We start from the raw sequence: 18,444 nt of genomic DNA, 5'->3' as shown, positions 1-18,444 counted from the left end.
TTATGTTCACGATTTCGCATTTCTCAAATGCCTGGTTCCCAACAAGATTCCCGTCGATTGTTATAAAGGAAATTGACATTGTAGGAAAGGTGTCTGCTACCCAATTCCATGTTGATATGGATAATGGTGTAACATTGTAAAAAAAAACTAATGGTCGAAAAGGTACATTTCTGTTAGCTGCTTTTTCTGTTAGATCCTTTTCAAAACGTTATTAAGGATATGACTTTCGAAAAGCCTTGCTTATATGAATAAGATATCCTTGGCAAAGGGTAGGCCTATTTCGATAAGATTTTATTCTGCTTTGCGGCTCGTATTAAATTCTTTATTAATGAGACACTATATAGTAATCTTATTACATGTTCCTTTGAATCAAGCTCGATATGAATAAATTTCTGTACAGGTTGGAGATTATCCACAGTTCAGAAAAAATGAAATATAGAAATATGAATCATTTTTCTTCCTATTGCGTCACCCTAAGCATAGATACATATAACCAATACTTGCCTGGAATAAGGCCATTTTTTTTAAGGAGAGGCAGAAAAAAGGCTTAAAATCAGAGAGATAAGAAATATTTATGAAATAAACAAAAAGATCAACTATTTCAAGGGAAGACACTGGATAATCGACTGATAACTTTCCCTTTAGACAAGTTTACGACCCCCCGCAGGGATAGCTACTCTCCATGTTAACTATCATTTTAAGCGCAAGAGCTCGAACAACGAAACAAGTTTAGTTGCCAAGTTTCACTAACCTTCATAATTATTACAGTGCTTTAAATCAGCTATTTACGGTTGTCACTTTTTTGTTCTTTCTGACGTGTCAGTACCTGAGAGTTAGAAGGCCTTAATTAAATCACTTTGCGCCCATAAGTTGCGTCGAAACAGAATCAGATGTGCATCTTACACGGGTGCCATTTAGGAGGGGGCCAAGAACCCCGTTTTTCAGGGGATTGCGGTAAAGCCTTATGAAATAGTTGTCTGGACATTAGTAGTGATTCCAGAGTAGCATGTGGGGTGACCAAAACGAAAATGTATTGTACAATAATCCTCATTGTTATGACATCATATTGATTGGTGAAGGCTAAAGGAATGACTGTATCCGAATCTGTACACATTACACATTAGAATAGTGGTACTTCCTTAAGATTGTTAAGAAGGAACGGTACTGTTCTATTAACCGGGCTCTTTTAAATACGGCAAAGCATACCAGTCAAGGAGGCACACTTGTGCCTCTATAGAGAGGCAACCCATCACAATGTTAAGTGATTTCAGGTCCTAGAGGTCGCAGAGAGACGACATTGATCTCATTTTGTAGCCCAAGCTCAAACTAAGACACTTGCACTATTTCATCCTCCTCCGACTTTATCTTCATGGAGTAAACTGGGCCGGAAGTTTGGACCCTCCCACCACAGCCCCCTTTAACGTTGTCCGATTGGGCTGAAATTTAGAGGTTAAGCTTTCCTAGGGCCCGGGAGCTTATCCTCGAAATTTCAGCTCAATCCGATCACTCCTTCCCTGTTTTCAAAAAACCAAATATAGCCACTTAAAATTCATCATCATTTCTTTCTTTTTTCTTAGCCACGCCTACAGGCCACAGTTGGCAACGGATCCGGTTGAATGAGGACTCATTCGAAGCAGAATTCGACCTGTTAGGGCCTTTTGATATTTTCAGACCGAAAAAATTATCCCCCGAATTTACATTTACGAAAAACCTTAGTTTTTTTCAAATAATACAGATAAACAGGTTAGACATGCTTTGTTATGAAAATATCTGCGCGTCAATTTTCATAACAAAGCATGTCTAACCTGTTTATGTGTATTATTTGAAAAAAACTACGTTTTCTAAAGAGTTAAAGAGGCTGAGTTACAAGGTCAACCCTTAAAACGTACAGGGATTAGGAGGCACAGTTGGGGGGCTGTTAAAGAGGCTGAGTCACAAGTTCGAACCTTAAAACATACAGGGATTAGGAGGCACCCTGTACGACGTGATTTGAGTATTCAGGAATTAAAAGCCTTAACACAAGAATGTTCAAGAGGGGGAAGTTTGGGGGGGGGCGGCCCCCCAACTTTAACTCCTGACCCGATCAGCTAACAGTTAGTCAAGCAATAATAAGTAATAAACTGTACAAAAACGTGCAGAAATTATTTGAAAAAAACTACGTTTTCTAAAGAGTTAAAGAGGCTGAGTTACAAGGTCGAACCTTAAAACGTACAGGGATTAGGAGGCACAGTTGGGGGGCTGCCGCCCCCAAACCCCCGCTTTCGCAGCCTTTAAATAAAAAAAAAGTTTTTTAAACTGAAAGTAAGGAGCGACATTAAATCTTAAAACGAACAGAAATTATTCCGTATATGAAAGAGGCTGTGCCCTCCTCAACGCCTCGCTCTTTACGCTAAAGTTTTTAATGTTTAAAAAAAGAGCTGTGAGAAAGTCAAACTTTAGCGTAAAGAGCGAGGCGTTGAGGAGGGCACAGCCCCTTTCATATACGGAATAATTTCTGTTCGTTTTAAGATTTAATGTCGCTCCTTACTTTCAGTTTAAAAACTTTTTTTTATTTAAAGGCTGCGAAAGCGGGGGTTTTGGGGCGGCAGCCCCAACTGTGCCTCCTAATCCCTGTACGTTTTAAGGTTCGACCTTGTAACTCAGCCTCTTTAACTCTTTAGAAAACGTAGTTTTTTTCAAATAATCACGAAATAGATCGAGACGCCTGATGAAAACAGGTTTAAAATGCCTTCTGGTATATAAACAAAGGCAAGAACTGTATTTAAATTGTTTTTTTTTTTTGGGGGGGGGGCTTAGGGGGGGGAAAGGTACCTAGGTTAGGTTAAGTTACGTATTTAATATATGGTATACTTTGCCCCCCACCCCCCTAATGTGCAAATATACAGCCCAAATTTGTTCCTAAACTATTATATATTCATTGTATTTTATTTTATTTCATTAGCATTAACCAAACTAGCACTATATAAAAGAGCCCTGTAAATAGAACAGTACCGAAGGAACCCCCTACCCTTCGGAGAAATTATAAAGTAGCGAGCTAAAAATGTATTTTTTTTTTTCGGCATTTCAGACAATGGAAGACATCTCGGTTTTGCATAAACTATTTGTTTCCTTTTCGAGTCTCCTGTCGTTTTCCATATAACCTGGTAGGTTCCAAACGTCATCGTGTGCCTCGTCCCCGTTTAAGTTATTGTGAGAGGTTGCTCGATTCTGCTATTTGGGATTAGAAATTGATTGGAAAGTGAGGGTGGCGTTTAAGAGAGAGACAAGTGAAAATTATCGTTAATAAGGAATAAAAAAGCAAGTTGTATTAAAATTAGCCAGGCGTCTTTTGTCCTAAACAGCTTACCTCAATAACGTGGCATTATAGTAATAGGATCTCAGCTATGATTCCTCAAGGTTTTCCAGAAAGAGGGCATGCAATGCAATTTATTTCCGGAGGGGGCCATATATCCAACAATTGTATATTAGTTCTTAAACTGTCATGGTTCACGATCAATACCCTTTGATTTATTAAAATTAAGTTTTATTATTTACTACTTTACTACTTATTTACGCTTTTACTTTAATTGCAGAAACTCGATCCTGAGTTATTGTTTACAAAACAAGAGAGAATCGGAAAAGGTTCCTTCGGTGAAGTGTTCAAAGGGATTGACAATAGAACACAACAAGTTGTTGCCATCAAAATCATTGACCTAGAAGAAGCTGAAGATGAAATAGAAGATATTCAACAAGAAATTATGGTTTTATCCCAGTGTGACAGTCCTTATGTCACTAAATATTATGGTTCCTACCTCAAAGTAAGTATTAACATCATGCATTACTAGTGTAAACCTCTCTTTTTATTTCTTTATTTGTATGCCCTTTTATATTAGCAGATGTAATGGTTTACGTAAATTCCAAAGATAGACGATAAACGTTGGTACATGGTCTTTATTAAATAACGTGAGAATACACATAGAGAAAATAAGGTAGCACAAGAACAACTAGCTACGACGAAGGCGAAAGATGGACTGCCTTTTTAAATGAACCAAGAATATAACTTTCCTGGAACGGAAGTTCCAGGCCTGGGAACGAGCCCTTTCCCACGACTAGCTTTAGCCCCAAGAGCCCCCCCTGGACTGCTATCGTTGACATATACATGCCCAAATGACTAAGAATGCGACACCCGGAGAAGCTTCTCGAATGGATGCTCTAAATGCTCTACAGATTCTCCCCCCTTTTTTAAGTTAAGTTTCCCAAATTTGAATTCTCCCCTTCTAATTAAACTATCAAACTTTAAATGCATTCTAAACATTCCCTTCCCAAATTATTCACTCCTCACCTACTAACATTCTTCAGTATAAACTAGTAAACAATTACATAATATAAACACTACACAATACTTGCATAAGTAAACACTTACATAGTATAAATGAACCACACTAACAACCGTAGTCGGAAACTGGAAATTCTAACACTTCACTTTTCTCTGTATACTTTAAAATAGACTTGTTCCCCATACCCCTGAATTTGAGAGGACAAGAAAAGTTGGGATTATATATAAACTTCCGATTAGGGCAAAAGGAAGGACCGAGAAGGGCTAATTTATCCTGAAAATACCAGCGACAAATAAATGAAATTGCATAAACTTATAAATAATGGAATAGATATGTCAACCTTTGCAGTTTGATTGGCATACCCTGCTGCAATGACGTCAAAATATTATTACCAATAAAATCCTCGGGGTTTTATTGCTGTGGAACGCCTCGGTTTTGACCTATTTGGTTTTGCTGTACTAACTTGTGGTTCGACAAATGGCAGTACTACTGTTGATATATCTACATAACTATTAGCGCCACGCATTAAAACCATCCCGTGAGGCATCAACCTCATCCCACTGGACCTCAAAACAAGCCCCCTTTCCACCTTTTTTTTTCTCATCCCACGGGACCTCAAAACCAGCTCCCTTTTCCTGGGTAGCCAAACCGCCCTGCGGGGCATCAGTACCATCTCGCAGTGCAACAAAAACCATCCCGTGAGGCATCAGTACCATCCCACGGGACCTCAAAACCAGCTCCCTTTCCTTGGGTAGCCAAACCGCCCTGCGAGGCATCAGTACCATCTCGCAGTGCCTTCTCATTATCATTAGTAGTATCCATACTATTGAAATGAAAAATACATGAAAAAATACATGGAATTGCACAAGAATATGCAGTGTCGTTTGACGTACGCATTGTAAAAAGCGACCAATCCTTTACCTACAAAGTGGCCAAGCATGTTTTGAAACTAGTCAAGGGTGTATAAGATAATCAGACTGGTTTTTTGTTATTGATATGAATTGCACAAGAATGTGCAGATAAATTCCACTTGTCCATAACAGCTGTTTCGACTAGAAAGTTAATGAGACGGGCATTTTATGAACGCGTGTGTATTTACTAAAGGGGGTAATTGTTGTAGAGAAAAAAAGAGGAGTTGGAAGGAAGGGGGTGCCCCCTATTAATATTCTGAATAAATTTCAAGTGTAGGTAATAGTTGAAATTGTATTTTTATGCATTCATAGCTTAACTGAACTTAACAATGCTACGAGTTAGACCCACTATTACGCCTTTTCATTTTAAATGTTATTGCTGATCCGACTAAAACCGATACCTCATTCTTTTATTCTAACTTAACTTGTAGGAATAGGACTTGTAGGAATAGTTGGAAGGAAGGGGGTGCCCCCCTATTAATATTCTGAATAAATTTCAAGTGTAGGTAATAGTTGAAATTGTATTTTTTTTTCATACATCGTATTTAAAAAAAACAAAACATTTTTATGCATTCATAGCTTAACTGAACTTAACAATGCTACGAGTTAGACCCACTATTACGCCTTTTCATTTTAAATGTTATTGCTGATCCGACTAAAACCGATACCTCATTCTTTTATTCTAACTTAACTTGTAGGAATAGGACTTCTAGAAAGAGGATTCATTCCCTCGACTAAATCAGTTTATTCATGTATAATAGTGAACAAAAGGCTATTGATTCTCAATATTCTCTTTTTTATTCTTATCTACCTAAATGTTGCGCTGTGTTTGTCACTCCAACTAGTAAATAATCATTGGACTTTTATTTTTTTCGGTTCAATTATTTTCAGTGTAAGCCAATATAATGCTAGGGTGTAAATTAAGTTTTGAGGGGGGGGTTAAATGGTAGTTATTTAGTACCCGGTAAACAGGTGACTTGAAATGCTTCATTAGAAATAGGTTATTGCTAATGATACCTCCTCGACAGATATTTTTATGGCTCTAACAATTGTACTCTATGCAGGCCCAGAGACACGATAAGGCTTTCCCACTATTGCTCTATGGCCGGTTATCGACACTACCTAGTTTATTGCATGTATTAAATCAGTATTTTTTACACAGTGGAAAGATAAACACATAACTAATATCTCTACAAAGTGAAGATGAAGCATTTTAATAAAGTGTGTTCACATGATAGTGTTATTGTAGAATTGAATGCTGACAAAGAGACTTATTTAAACTTTGAAATAAGTACAAGTGGTAGCACTATTGAAAACGTTTGCTTGCATTGTCATAACAGTAAGGAATTAAATTTCTTTGGAGTACCAAAACCATTTAACTCTTATGATGGTCGATATGCGAGATTGAGATCCCCGGAGAGTATTGCACTCAAAGAGAATGCCCACATAAAAATAATAGTTGATAAGGAGGGGCATCTTGTTGCTAGTACTTGTGGTAACATGTTACCCAGTGTTAAACCATATCGTCAGCTTTCGGGTATTAGCATTAAAATGAAAGGAAAGAGGAAAAGAAAGGCAAACTCTTCTACTAATATCATAAACCATATACTGTCTACGTGCCGGAATAGTTACCTGTGTAAAAATAGTGTGATAATAGACAGTGAAATTGCTAGAAAAATAAAAAGGGCATTGGCAGAAAATATCACTAAGGAGTATAAAGATGAATCGATGAAAAGCAAAGTACCAGCAAACGTTACCGCCATTAATCAAACAGTCAATAAATCAAATAATACCAAATATGAAAAGCATATTGAGCCTGTCGATGACACACCAATAAAAATTGTGTATGACTCAAAATGGAATAATGATTATTCTACTGATTACGAACTAGGGGAAGACAATAGCTATAGTACCAAGAGAGAACATGGTTAAGTATCTTATGAAACAGATTCAAAATGTCCAAAGTTGTTCATAGATATTAATAATTCATAATAATATATCTTTTTTATATTAATATACTACATGACATTATTTCATTAAAAATATACTATGCATTACATTGTTATGTGTTCATTATTTTTAGAGTAAGCTAGCATATCGAACGTTTAGAATGTCTATTAAAACATCGGAGATGTAAGAAAAGGAATTTACATACATGATATATCGGATAGATAGGTCAACATAGAGAAAATCGAAGTATAAGAATGAATAAATTCTTTATCAACATCTATTGACAGATACTTGGGATACCATTGACAAAATCAAAGTATCAGAGTGAATAAATTCCTTATCAATGTCTTTTGACAGATACGTTTGATAACACTGACATAATTTAAGTATCAAATTGAACAAATTCTTTATTAACATTCTTTATCGATATCATTTGTCGGATACCTCGGATAACATTGAAAAAATCTATCTATTAGAATGAATAAATTCTCTATCATCATCCGTTGTCGGATTTCTCATTATGAAAAAAATTGTAAGTGAGTAAGTAGCACACTCTTTCTTGAATTCACTTTTTGGATACACAATACAGAAATAAAAAAAAAAATGTAATTTCCACACTTCATTTGCATGCAATAGATACCGAGAGTTCTATGACTCCTCCCCGCAATGAATTCTATGGGTTTTATGACTCCTCCCCACAATGAATTCAGATGGTTTTAGGACTCACCCCCCTAGCCATAACTCCATTCAACCTTGATCGAATATATAAAAGTTTGATGAAGTACTTATCTACTTAACAACTACATTAATAGCTTCCAAGATGATAAGACTGTATGAAACCGTATTTATTGGTTTGAAAAAATCATCTTGTGGTGTTATATTTGAATGTGCATTTTTATTAATGTCTATGGAACTCCGAGAAATTGACTGTTATCATTCGATAGTGAACTATAACATGTTTGAGCATGATAAAAGCTTGTAGAGTACTACATTACGTCACATAAACAGACTGGGATTCTAGGATAGAGTGATTACACTACTTGATAATACTGGTCAGGAACTGAGAAATGTTCAGGAGGAAGTCAGTGAAATTTGAAGCTTTCTTGGGTTTGAAGCACTCTACGTAAAGGGTAATGTACCTACATATAAAGTTTTAATTCAAAAGTGTGACCCTAGGATTCCAGTTTTGAATCTAGAAGAATTTAAGTGTCCTAAATTTGGAGGGGGTTATCACCGTCCTGAAGACAAGGTTATGCTGTTCACGCAGTGGATACCTAAGGACATACCTGATCATGATAAATGCATAAGACACGGTAAAAACTATTCTATATCATAGGACCATCGTTTCTGGATGTTTAAGAGTGAACTCTAAGTACTATTTATATGTAAACATGTGTTGTTTTTTTTCTCAAAAAAAAAATCGGTTAATACGTTTAAGCAATAAATATCTTTAAGCTTAACCCGTCTTTATTCTTTAGAATAGTTCTATTCATTTCATTAAATTATGAAGAAATTGTAAGTAAGTAACAATCGCTTTCTTGAATTCGCTTCCTGGACACAATACAGATATTTAATTCAAGAAATCATGATAAAATCGCAAGTAAGTAATAAACACTTTATTGTTTTCACCTATTGGATACACAATACAGAAATTTCATTCAAGAAATTATGAAGAAATTGTAAATAGGCAACAAACTCTTTCTTGAAGTCACCTCTTGTATACACAATGCAGAAATTTCATTCAAGAAATTATGAAAAAATTTTAAGTAAGTAACAATGTGTCTGTGTGTGTGTGTGCAAGGCAGAGCAATTTCCTCACAAATTTCACTATTTAATGCCCCCCTCCGCCCCACCGCAGTGGCCTCCCGTGGCGTTCCCCGTCCCCCCGCGCCCGCGGGGGCGGGGGAAATTATGAAAAAATTGTAAGTAAGTAACAAGGTGTCTGTGTGTGTGCAAGGCAGAGCAATTTCCTCACAAATTCCACTATTTAATGCTGCCCCACCGCAGCGGCCCCCCGCGGCGTTCCCCGCCCCCACGGGGAACGGGTAAACGGGAATGGGGAACGATCCGTTTGATTTTTTTTATACAAATCCTGTTCAAGAATACTTTCAATGGCCTGAGCAACTTCAACGCCTCTCTGATCGCAATGGAATTGCATATTCATAACGACTATAAACACTGATTGCAAGTAGAATGTACTTGTACGGTGCATTGTGACGTCGTTGAATCTCATCTAGAGTCAGGAGATCTGCTTGCATTATATGCAATGGGAAAAAGGCTTTAGTTTTTCGATAATCATTAGTACGAGGTTTTTGATTTCTTTGCAGAGTGCAACTGGATTCATTTTGTAAATAGTCGTGTACACTTTTAGTGTGAACACCAGTGACTTTGGAAAGAGTGGTGGGGGAACTTAAACTCCCCGCTTCACCGATATTTTCATAAACACCTTTCAGAACTTCAACCATTTTGAACGTAAACACGTAGTGTAACGTCCGCTACCCTTTTGTATACTAGTTGTGGCTGGTGATGGGGGTGATGGTGACATGATACGTTTTCGCTTTTTCCTCACCACTATTGTCAAGTTTCCACTAGGTGTTCTAGTATTTTCCAAGATTAATTTTTAATCTTCTTCTTCCTCCTCTTCCTCTTCATATTATAATGGTGTTGTTGTTGATGATGATGGTGCATGTTCATTTAATTTTTTTAGAATTTGTCTATTGCTAATAAGACTTTTGGGGAATTTTAATGCATTTAGAACGTTGTATAGATGATTATCAAATTACAAAATTAATTTCAGATCTGTAAACGTAGCATTGATTAAATAAAGTAAATTATAGCTCTTTTTGTGAATTATAATCTCCTTCCCATTGTCATTAACTTAAATTTGATGCTGACCACTTTTCATGAGATAGGCTAGGAGTCATGTTATTTTTTCACGATATTATTGGGGCCTTAGATTTACAAATTTAAATACAATCGAATCCAATCCCTCCTTCTTTAATTTTGTTCCAGCAGAATCCTGAGATGATTCCTTTTTGTGGTCAATACCAGTAGCCTTCGCACGATAGGGCTTATGTTTGTCCAGTCGCCGAAGTGCATCTTGAAGTAAAAGCAGTTTTTTATCATCCTCAATATTCTCGTTGTCAAGAAATTTACTCAGATTGTTCTCAAAGTGTTCCACGGGTGAGAGAGCGAGCTCTATTGGAGTCAATTTATAGGGGTTTGCCATTCTCTAGAGAAAACTGTTTACAAGTCCTGCAATTATTGGCAGTAAAAGTGTGAAAAAGCTACCGCCCGCCTGAAGAAGTCGTTTCTTTTTAAAATTCTTTTCTTTCTTTTTAGAGGGTAATGTACGTACAATGGAACGATGTTGCTTTGCCTGTTGCTTAACTACTTCTGGCAGTTAAACATTACCCTCGGTCAAATTTAAACAAACGTCAGATATTAGATTAATGAAATCATTGTCAATACCATGTTTGAGTATGGCTTTCCTAAGCGAGGGTTTTGAAGTGCTTAGAACTGAAAATAAATGTCTATTTTCATGTAGTTTCTTTAATGTCATGATAGCAACTAATAGGTCTTTTTAGTGTTCACGGGGAGATATACTGTAATTTCAGTGTCAAAAATATCTGTGACTACACGCAGATCCTCGGGTGTATTTTGATTAAGATCCAATAGGATATAGCCTTAGGATTTATTAGTTGCCTAATTGTATGCTGAGAGCAGAAATTTAGGGGCCCCGGGGTATATCTGTTTATTGAGAGTTATTAGCGAGCTAGAATCACGAACAACTGTAGATGATATAGTAGGTGCAGTTCAATCCAAATGTTCCCATACATTTGCTCTGGTGAAAGAGATTGTGTAGAACCAGAGTAACGAATATCCTTTCATGATGAGAGCGAACAGCGAACAGTTGTAGCATTTCCTGGGACCACTCTTTAATAGATTCAGCCAGATCGTCAATAATCACCCAAGAGTTTGGTTCAATAATGCTGAAAACATCAAGTCCCTGTATGAATCGTATCTGCACCAACCCCGTCGTGCCAATTGCTTTTATTTTATCGTATGACTCCTGCCAAATACTGTAACAACAGTAGATTTTTTTCGGCTTTTCCACAAACATTTTATCATCATTTTCAAGCTTTTTAGTCAGGAGTGCTGAGTTTCCCTGAATTAACGGCCCTGACATAATCAGTCTGAATGATCTAATGAATATATACTAGTTACCCTCAACAGTTTCGTCAGAAGACCGACGATAGACAATAGCTGTCCCATGAATATATGATTTCTCTACTACTACTCCGTTCAAGAATAATAATAATAATGAGAAGAAGACTAATAAAGAATCATATTTTCTTTTATTATACGCATAAAAAAGTAACAATACTTAAAAAATACTACATTGAAAACAGCACATTAAACATGAAAAAATACACTTTTTTAATTTATTTATAATAAAAAATACAACATTTACATAGGCACTTGAAAAAACACCAATAAATACACTTTTTTTTCTTTTTTTATTTATAAAAAATACAACATTTATTAGAATAAGGCACTTAAAATAATATCACTTTTATTTACAGCATTTGAAATGGGGTCCTCCTCCCCCTGGGGGGCGGCCACGGGAAGCGCCGAGGGGCAGGGAAGTGGGGCCCGCTGCGGTGGGCCGGGGCCGGGCTGGCATTAAATAGTGGAAATTGATCTGCCTTGCACACACACATATTGAAAATTGCTTGTGATATAGAAAAAAAAAAGAATTTAAAAACACCGATTACCCAAAAAACCCTCCCACCCAATTTGTACTTTTTTAAGCTAATTTTTCTAGACCGAGTTGTTTTCTGTACTCTATACATTCAACTCGGTCTGAAATTAAATAATGACCGTGTGGTAGTACCTTCACATCATCCTCAATTACACGGAATTTGTTCGATATGGCCGATATGATCTTTTTCTCAGCTCTTGGTGTGTAGTTTTAATATTGTGAAGAGTAATTAGCCGGGACTTTCGCTCTCGGGACTAAACTACTTTCAGAACAGTTTCTATAAACACTCATGTCGAAATTATTTTTTCAAAGTATGTAGGTACCCCCTTGCAAACTTGTTTGATATCCTTATTGTGCGTTTCCACACAGTATACCTTCGGTCCAGGAAATACACCACTGGATATCAGATCGCTAACCGTTTCAGATTTTAACATTAACAATTGATTACGGGCCTGGCGTTTCACTAGCTCTGGGTAGCGGGATTCATCCCAATTAGTGTAGTCCATTCGTAAGCTAATGTACTCGCCATTTTCCAAATCATTCAATAGATTTTCAGTTTTGACTTTTAACAGGAGTGCATCAGTGTCCCTGTAATACTCTTGAACCTGTCCCTCAATCGGTCACTGTACCTTGCATACATTATAATAAAATAACAACATGAGTTTATAGGATATTTCAGTTATTTCACTCGGGGCTGCAATATCTTTATTTAATAAAACGCTTCTTTGTTTGTAGTGTAGGAGTACTTGATTAGAGTCTATGATTGTGAATAAACTGAAGTTTAGATCTATGATGATTCGAGCACAATCTTTGGGATTGGTTAAATTGTCAAATCGACCTCTGTTTCTTACGCTTTCGCACATTTTACCGAAAGCTGAGTTCAAAATGAGTTTATAGACTTCTTTTTCAACTTTCGTTTTCGCTTGTGAACGCTTACTGACAAAGGTGTAAATAAACGTTTTCATGTAAGGCTTTTGATCAAATTGGAGAGCTCTATGAATCTTTGAGACCTTGAAACCATTGGACACCATCCATTTCAATAGCACGTGATGAACAACGATATTCTGTTTCGGGTTGAGGTCGGCAATTAGTTTTTGCTTTGAAGGTACCCAGTGCATACTCCCATCCTCTACTAAAGATTAATTGTAAGGGCTAAGAGAGTCCCTACCCACCGGTCTATTTATGAACGGAAAAATAAAGTCTTTTACCGAGTCATGGATTCCCATGGGCATTTCACCGTCAATTTAAAAAGAAACATCCCTGTGCCTCATTCTCCTCAACGCTAGGAATGTCGGGGAAATTCGAAGCACACGGATTGTCCAGCCATTTATAATTTCCACACGGCAAATAGTAGTGAGACATTGCCGACGGGAAAAGAGAATTCATATACAAAAAAAACGCATCTGACTTTTCATCGGTGTGCTGTCCGGTCGGATCAGTTTTCGTGATACGATCCCCGTGAAAAACATACCCAACCCTCATTGATCTCTCTACAAACAGATGTTTATCCCCGTCAGTGATCAGACCTATTTCTTCTTTGCTGATTTTAAGTATCAAGTCCATCACCAGATGAGTGGAAAAATAATAACCTAAATCCAACCCAAATTCCCGATAGATTTTATCCGTATTTTTGCACACAATGTCCAGAAGAGTGAGTACGTCACTAGCCAAGTATAGTTTACAATAATCCCACCCATTTTTACATCCGGCCTTTGCCCAAACCCTCTTAGCAAATTCGTAGTCGCTTGTGGTGCACTCACTCTCAGTAAGAGAATTGTAAAAAATTTCAATGGGCAGTAATGACACCTCATCTAGGCTCGAGCCAGAGTTGTAATAATCATATGGATATATACCCTTACACGTTAATAAATCATACATTTCATCATCGGGGAACCGCTGTTTGAGGAGGGGGAAGCTATCAAAATTGTCACTTTTCTGTACCTGAATCAATTGGCTTAAAGATTTGGGGAAGAAGCTGAAAGTCTAAAAAATGGATTTTATTCAGGCACGTGTTACCATTGTCAACTGTTTTCCACATGAATTCTAGCAGCAGTAGCTTCTCCGATGATTTGGGCATGATATTATACGAAAAAGAACCATCTATCCATGCGTCATCTACAACTCCACCCTTGGCAATGCGGGCCAACGCCGGTAGAACAAAGTTTAAGTCGTAATTGGAATTGTGTATAAAAACAGGTACGAAATATTGCTGTCTAACCTTTAAATCGCATGACTGATGTGGTACTCCTCTAAATTTACTCCCCCCGCTATACTTTCCTGCCACAAGTGATCCTGGCTGATCACCGGTCTTTTCCCTCCGTTCTCAATACCATCACCAAATTATCCTTTACAAACTCACCACAGTTTGCGATTTTGAGTTACCGAACTGTCATCTGGTGGCAGGAGCATCGGATAGATTGTGTAACGAAGGCGCAAAATGACACCATTCGCTGTTTTGATTAGACTGACCAATGCCGAGTGCATGTAGTCTTCACCGTCACCCAACATCTCAACTACATCCAGCACTTGCATGGTATTATTGGAATCTCTTTCCGCGTGAGCGTAAGAGACCCCTATGGCTTCATGGATTTTAACACGATTTGGTTTTGACGAATGGTACACGTCTCTGAGTTTCGCTTAGCAGTCTAAAGCGATCTTATTGCTCTGCAGGAGCGTGTTTTGGAAATTTTTAAAGCGTAAGGTTGCTCTATCTCTATTTACTGTCTCCACAGCCTGGTATCCATGACGTTTACAGTGTTTCATGTGATACTTTAACTTTAAATCAGTCCAAAGAGAGGCATTTTGGACAGTAATAACGTACACCCCCACATTTTTTACCCTCACATAGAACCCCACTAATATCCGTAATTAGATTAAAATGACCAATTGAACCAGGCTCTGTGGATGGCGTATATAAATGCCACGCCCGATTTTCCACTGATTCAATTGAAGGAGCCCTCACTGGAAATAATACGTCCTTCTTATCGGAACGGTGATCCTCCTCAAATTCTGTTTCATACTGTAACACCATGACACCAATCTTTAAATGTGCATTAGCAGATTCGTTGTACCCCCTGACATCCCTCTAAATCTGAATGATATATTAATTCAATACCCTTCGGTCCACTCCCCCCTCTTAAAATAAAATCCTTTTTAAGATCTACAAATATTAACATTTAAACTTTCAATAAATAAAACCACCGACCCACTACCCCCCTCGTTATAATTTTCCCACTTAGTTTGAATACTACTAGCCCAATTAAGAAAAACCTCATAATTTGATAAATGAGGGCGAATTGTCAACATCTCTGTGTGCAATTATTTCGAATACACCTCGCCCGCATTTTCATTTAAAAAAAATATTTTTAGTGCTATTGAAGCTTTTAAAATGACCCCCACCCCCCACATCCCCAGCTGTTGTTCAAGAATGGCTTGAATCTTATTAGTATATAAATGTGTAATGGCCTGGGGATCTGTTATTCTATTCCCCGACACTAGAGAGTTAAAGGGGTCACCGAAAATGGCGCTTTATACCTTTTTTTGGTTCAACGAAGAGCTGGAAAGAAAAAAATCTGGAAGAGGGGATAGTTGTGTTGTTGCTATATCGCTACTACTACTACTACTAGCTCTATTAGTAACCGGAATGGTGGGGGTGACATAGAATTGTCGATAGCACCACCCCCAGTTTTTTCAATTACAATGGAAGGAGATGGCCTGAAGTCCTGCAAGCCTGTTAGTATGTATTCCAAGGTGTTTGGGGATAGCTGATCAAGGCCGGCTGCATTGTCCTGTGACAGAATATCTATATGAGTACCCAGCACAGATTCACTACTAACATCGTCTAAATGCTCTGTCCATCTGTCCATTCCGGGTCCTTCATGTCAATGTCACAAGTTAAATCGTCTAGGCTAGCCATGTCCCCAAAACAATCCCTATGCCATTCCATATTGTCTAGAACTAATGTAGGTTCATCTCTAAACTCCATTGGTGGTGCTAGAATTGGTTCAGGTCCACTAAATGTTGATATTTACTGAACCAATGAAGGCGTTGTTGCTATTTCATTAATCCATAGAGAAAGGGTTTATTTTCTATGTGAAATAACCATTATTTTATAAAGTTGAAAAACCATGTTCATTTTTCACCCCACCCACAAAACTCAATTTCCCCCTCCTAGAATTATTTAAACTAAATAATTGCCCCCAACCCCCCCCCCAGAAAGTTCAGAAAGACGCAATAATCCTATTTATGATGAAGCATTTTTATTCGTATGTTTAACAGGACATTTAATAAGTAACATTTTACACCCCATCCTCAAAACTCAATTTCCCCCTCCTAGCATTATTTAAGTAAATACTTGGCTCCACCCCCCCTCCCCAGAAAGTTCAGAAAGACGCAATACCCTATTTATGCTGAAGCATTTCTAGTCGTATGTTTACCAGGATATTGAATAAGTACCATTTTCACCCCATCCTCAAAATTCAATTTCTCCCTCCTAGAATTATTTAAGTAAATACTTGCCCCCACCCCACCCCTCCCCAGAAAGTTCAGAAAGACACAATACCCATATTTATGCTGAGGCATTTCTAGTCGTATGTTTACGAGGATACTGAATAGGTACCATTTTTCACCCCACCCTCAAAACCCAATTCCTCCTAGCATTATTTAAGTAAATACTTGCCCCCACCCCCACCTCCAGAAAGTTCAGAAAGACAATACCCTTATTTATGTTGAAGAATTTCTAGTCGTATGTTTAACAGGATATTGAATAAGTACCATTTGTCACCCCATCCTCAAAACTCAATTTCTCCCTCCTAGAATTATTTAAGTAAATACTTGCCTCCACCCCACCCCCTCCCCACAAACTTCAAAAAGAACCAAAAGAGTGCTTTCTTTGACAATAAAAAAAATAAAAATGCATTATATTCAGCTATTTCTGAGGGGGGCAGAGAAATTTAAAACAATGGTTGGGGGCGAGGGATTAATATTTTAATATCTCTGACATACACTCTTAGAGTATTGAAAAAAATGGTGAAAAGAAAAAAACTAAAAAATGATGGAAAGAAATAGGTAGATATTTCTATAATCAGGTATAAGGTAGAAGTACTATACCTACATTTCCAAATTCAGACTGCACTTGTACGCCTGAGGCCCATGGCAAAGCTTGAAGGGGGGTGTCCTCACGATCTTGAGTAGACAAGACTGATGCATTATGAGAAGCCATCCATTCCCTCTTGAATTTTCTGCCAGGTTGCATAGAGGTTTGTGCTGAGCTGACACTGGCATGAGAGGGCCCTGGCTGGTCCAGAGAACTTGTAATGGAGCTAGCATATCTGATGATGGATGGCCGTGCAGCTTGCATCGATGTGGTATTGCTCCATCTTGGTCTCTTTTCTGGGGAAAAGTAATTGTATAAATCCACCTCCTCTTTAAAAAAGAAGAAAAATTTAGTAAGGAAATAATAACCCCTCTTTTACAGATAAATTGCCCTCTAAAGTTGATTCTGATGTTTGTAATTTGAGTTTGGGGGTAAGGGGGATTTCAAAAACATCCCCTCATTAGCCTATATAAATTACCACCTAAAGTTGATTCTGATGTTTGTAACGCTCTATGTCTTAGCGCTTTAGAAATATTTAAAAAAGCTTCTAAAGTATAATTTTGGAGAATTTGAGTTTGGGGGAAGGGGGGATTTCAAAAACATCTTCCCATAACATGAATTATCCTCTAAAGTTGATTCTGATCTTTGTAGCGCTCTATGTCTTAGCGCTTTAGAAATATTAAAAAAAGCTTCTAAAGTAAAATTTTGAATTTGGGGGGAAGGGGGATTTCAAAAACATCTTCCCATAATATAATTTTCCTTCTACAAGCGATTCTGATGTTTGTAGCTCTCTATGTCTTAGTGCTTTGGACATATTTTAAAAAACTTTTAAAGTAAAATTCTGAAAAATTTTTAGCTTGAGGGGAAGGGGGATTTCAAAAACATCGTCCCATGGTGAAATTTGTCCTCACAATTCGATTCTGAGGGCTTTGTCACTCTATGTATTATCTCATTAGAAATATTTAAAAAAGGTTCCACATTAAAATTCTTAAACATTTTCAGTTTGTGGGGGGAAGGGTGACTTCAAAAACATCGTCCCATGAGATAACATGTCCCTTGAAATTACGTCATAAGTTTGTGTACCCATATTGAATTAAAGATTTTAATATCAATTTTTAGTATAAAATAACTATATAAACCATTTTAAATTAACAAAATTGTTAAGAAGAAATTATTAATATAATTTCAAATTATATAATCGATGTTAATTTGATCATAAAAAGAATATATTTTTCAAGGAACAGTTACAACTCACTTTAAACATGTTGTAATAATATTTTCAGATAATACACATGCAAAAGGTTGTTTGGACATTACCACTCTTGCTAACAGGATTAGACACAGATGCTTTTAGACCGGAAACTCTATTTTTGATAATGGGAAAAGTAATATTTTGAACGAAATAAC

The 18,444-nt window shown here is 37.2% G+C and overlaps 1 protein-coding gene across 4 annotated transcripts in view; it reads left to right on the top strand.

The window, feature by feature from the left end:
• Positions 1-18,444, top strand: part of GckIII (Germinal centre kinase III) — a 303,196-nt gene that overhangs the window by 121,078 nt on the left and 163,674 nt on the right. For all 4 annotated transcript variants that reach the window (XM_089104372.1, XM_089104370.1, XM_089104371.1 and 1 more), the window contains one exon: positions 3,573-3,797. In XM_089104372.1, the coding sequence (XP_088960498.1) occupies positions 3,573-3,797 (225 nt within the window). The remainder of the gene's footprint in view (positions 1-3,572; positions 3,798-18,444) is intronic.

Source organism: Artemia sp. Qi Xiang Cuo, chromosome 18 (genome assembly GCF_049724085.1).
Source record: "Artemia sp. Qi Xiang Cuo chromosome 18, ASM4972408v1, whole genome shotgun sequence".
Classification (NCBI taxonomy): domain Eukaryota; kingdom Metazoa; phylum Arthropoda; class Branchiopoda; order Anostraca; family Artemiidae; genus Artemia; species Artemia sp. Qi Xiang Cuo.
The sequence above is the reverse complement of the archived record's forward strand: the minus strand, read 5'-3'. Positions and strand labels throughout refer to the sequence as shown.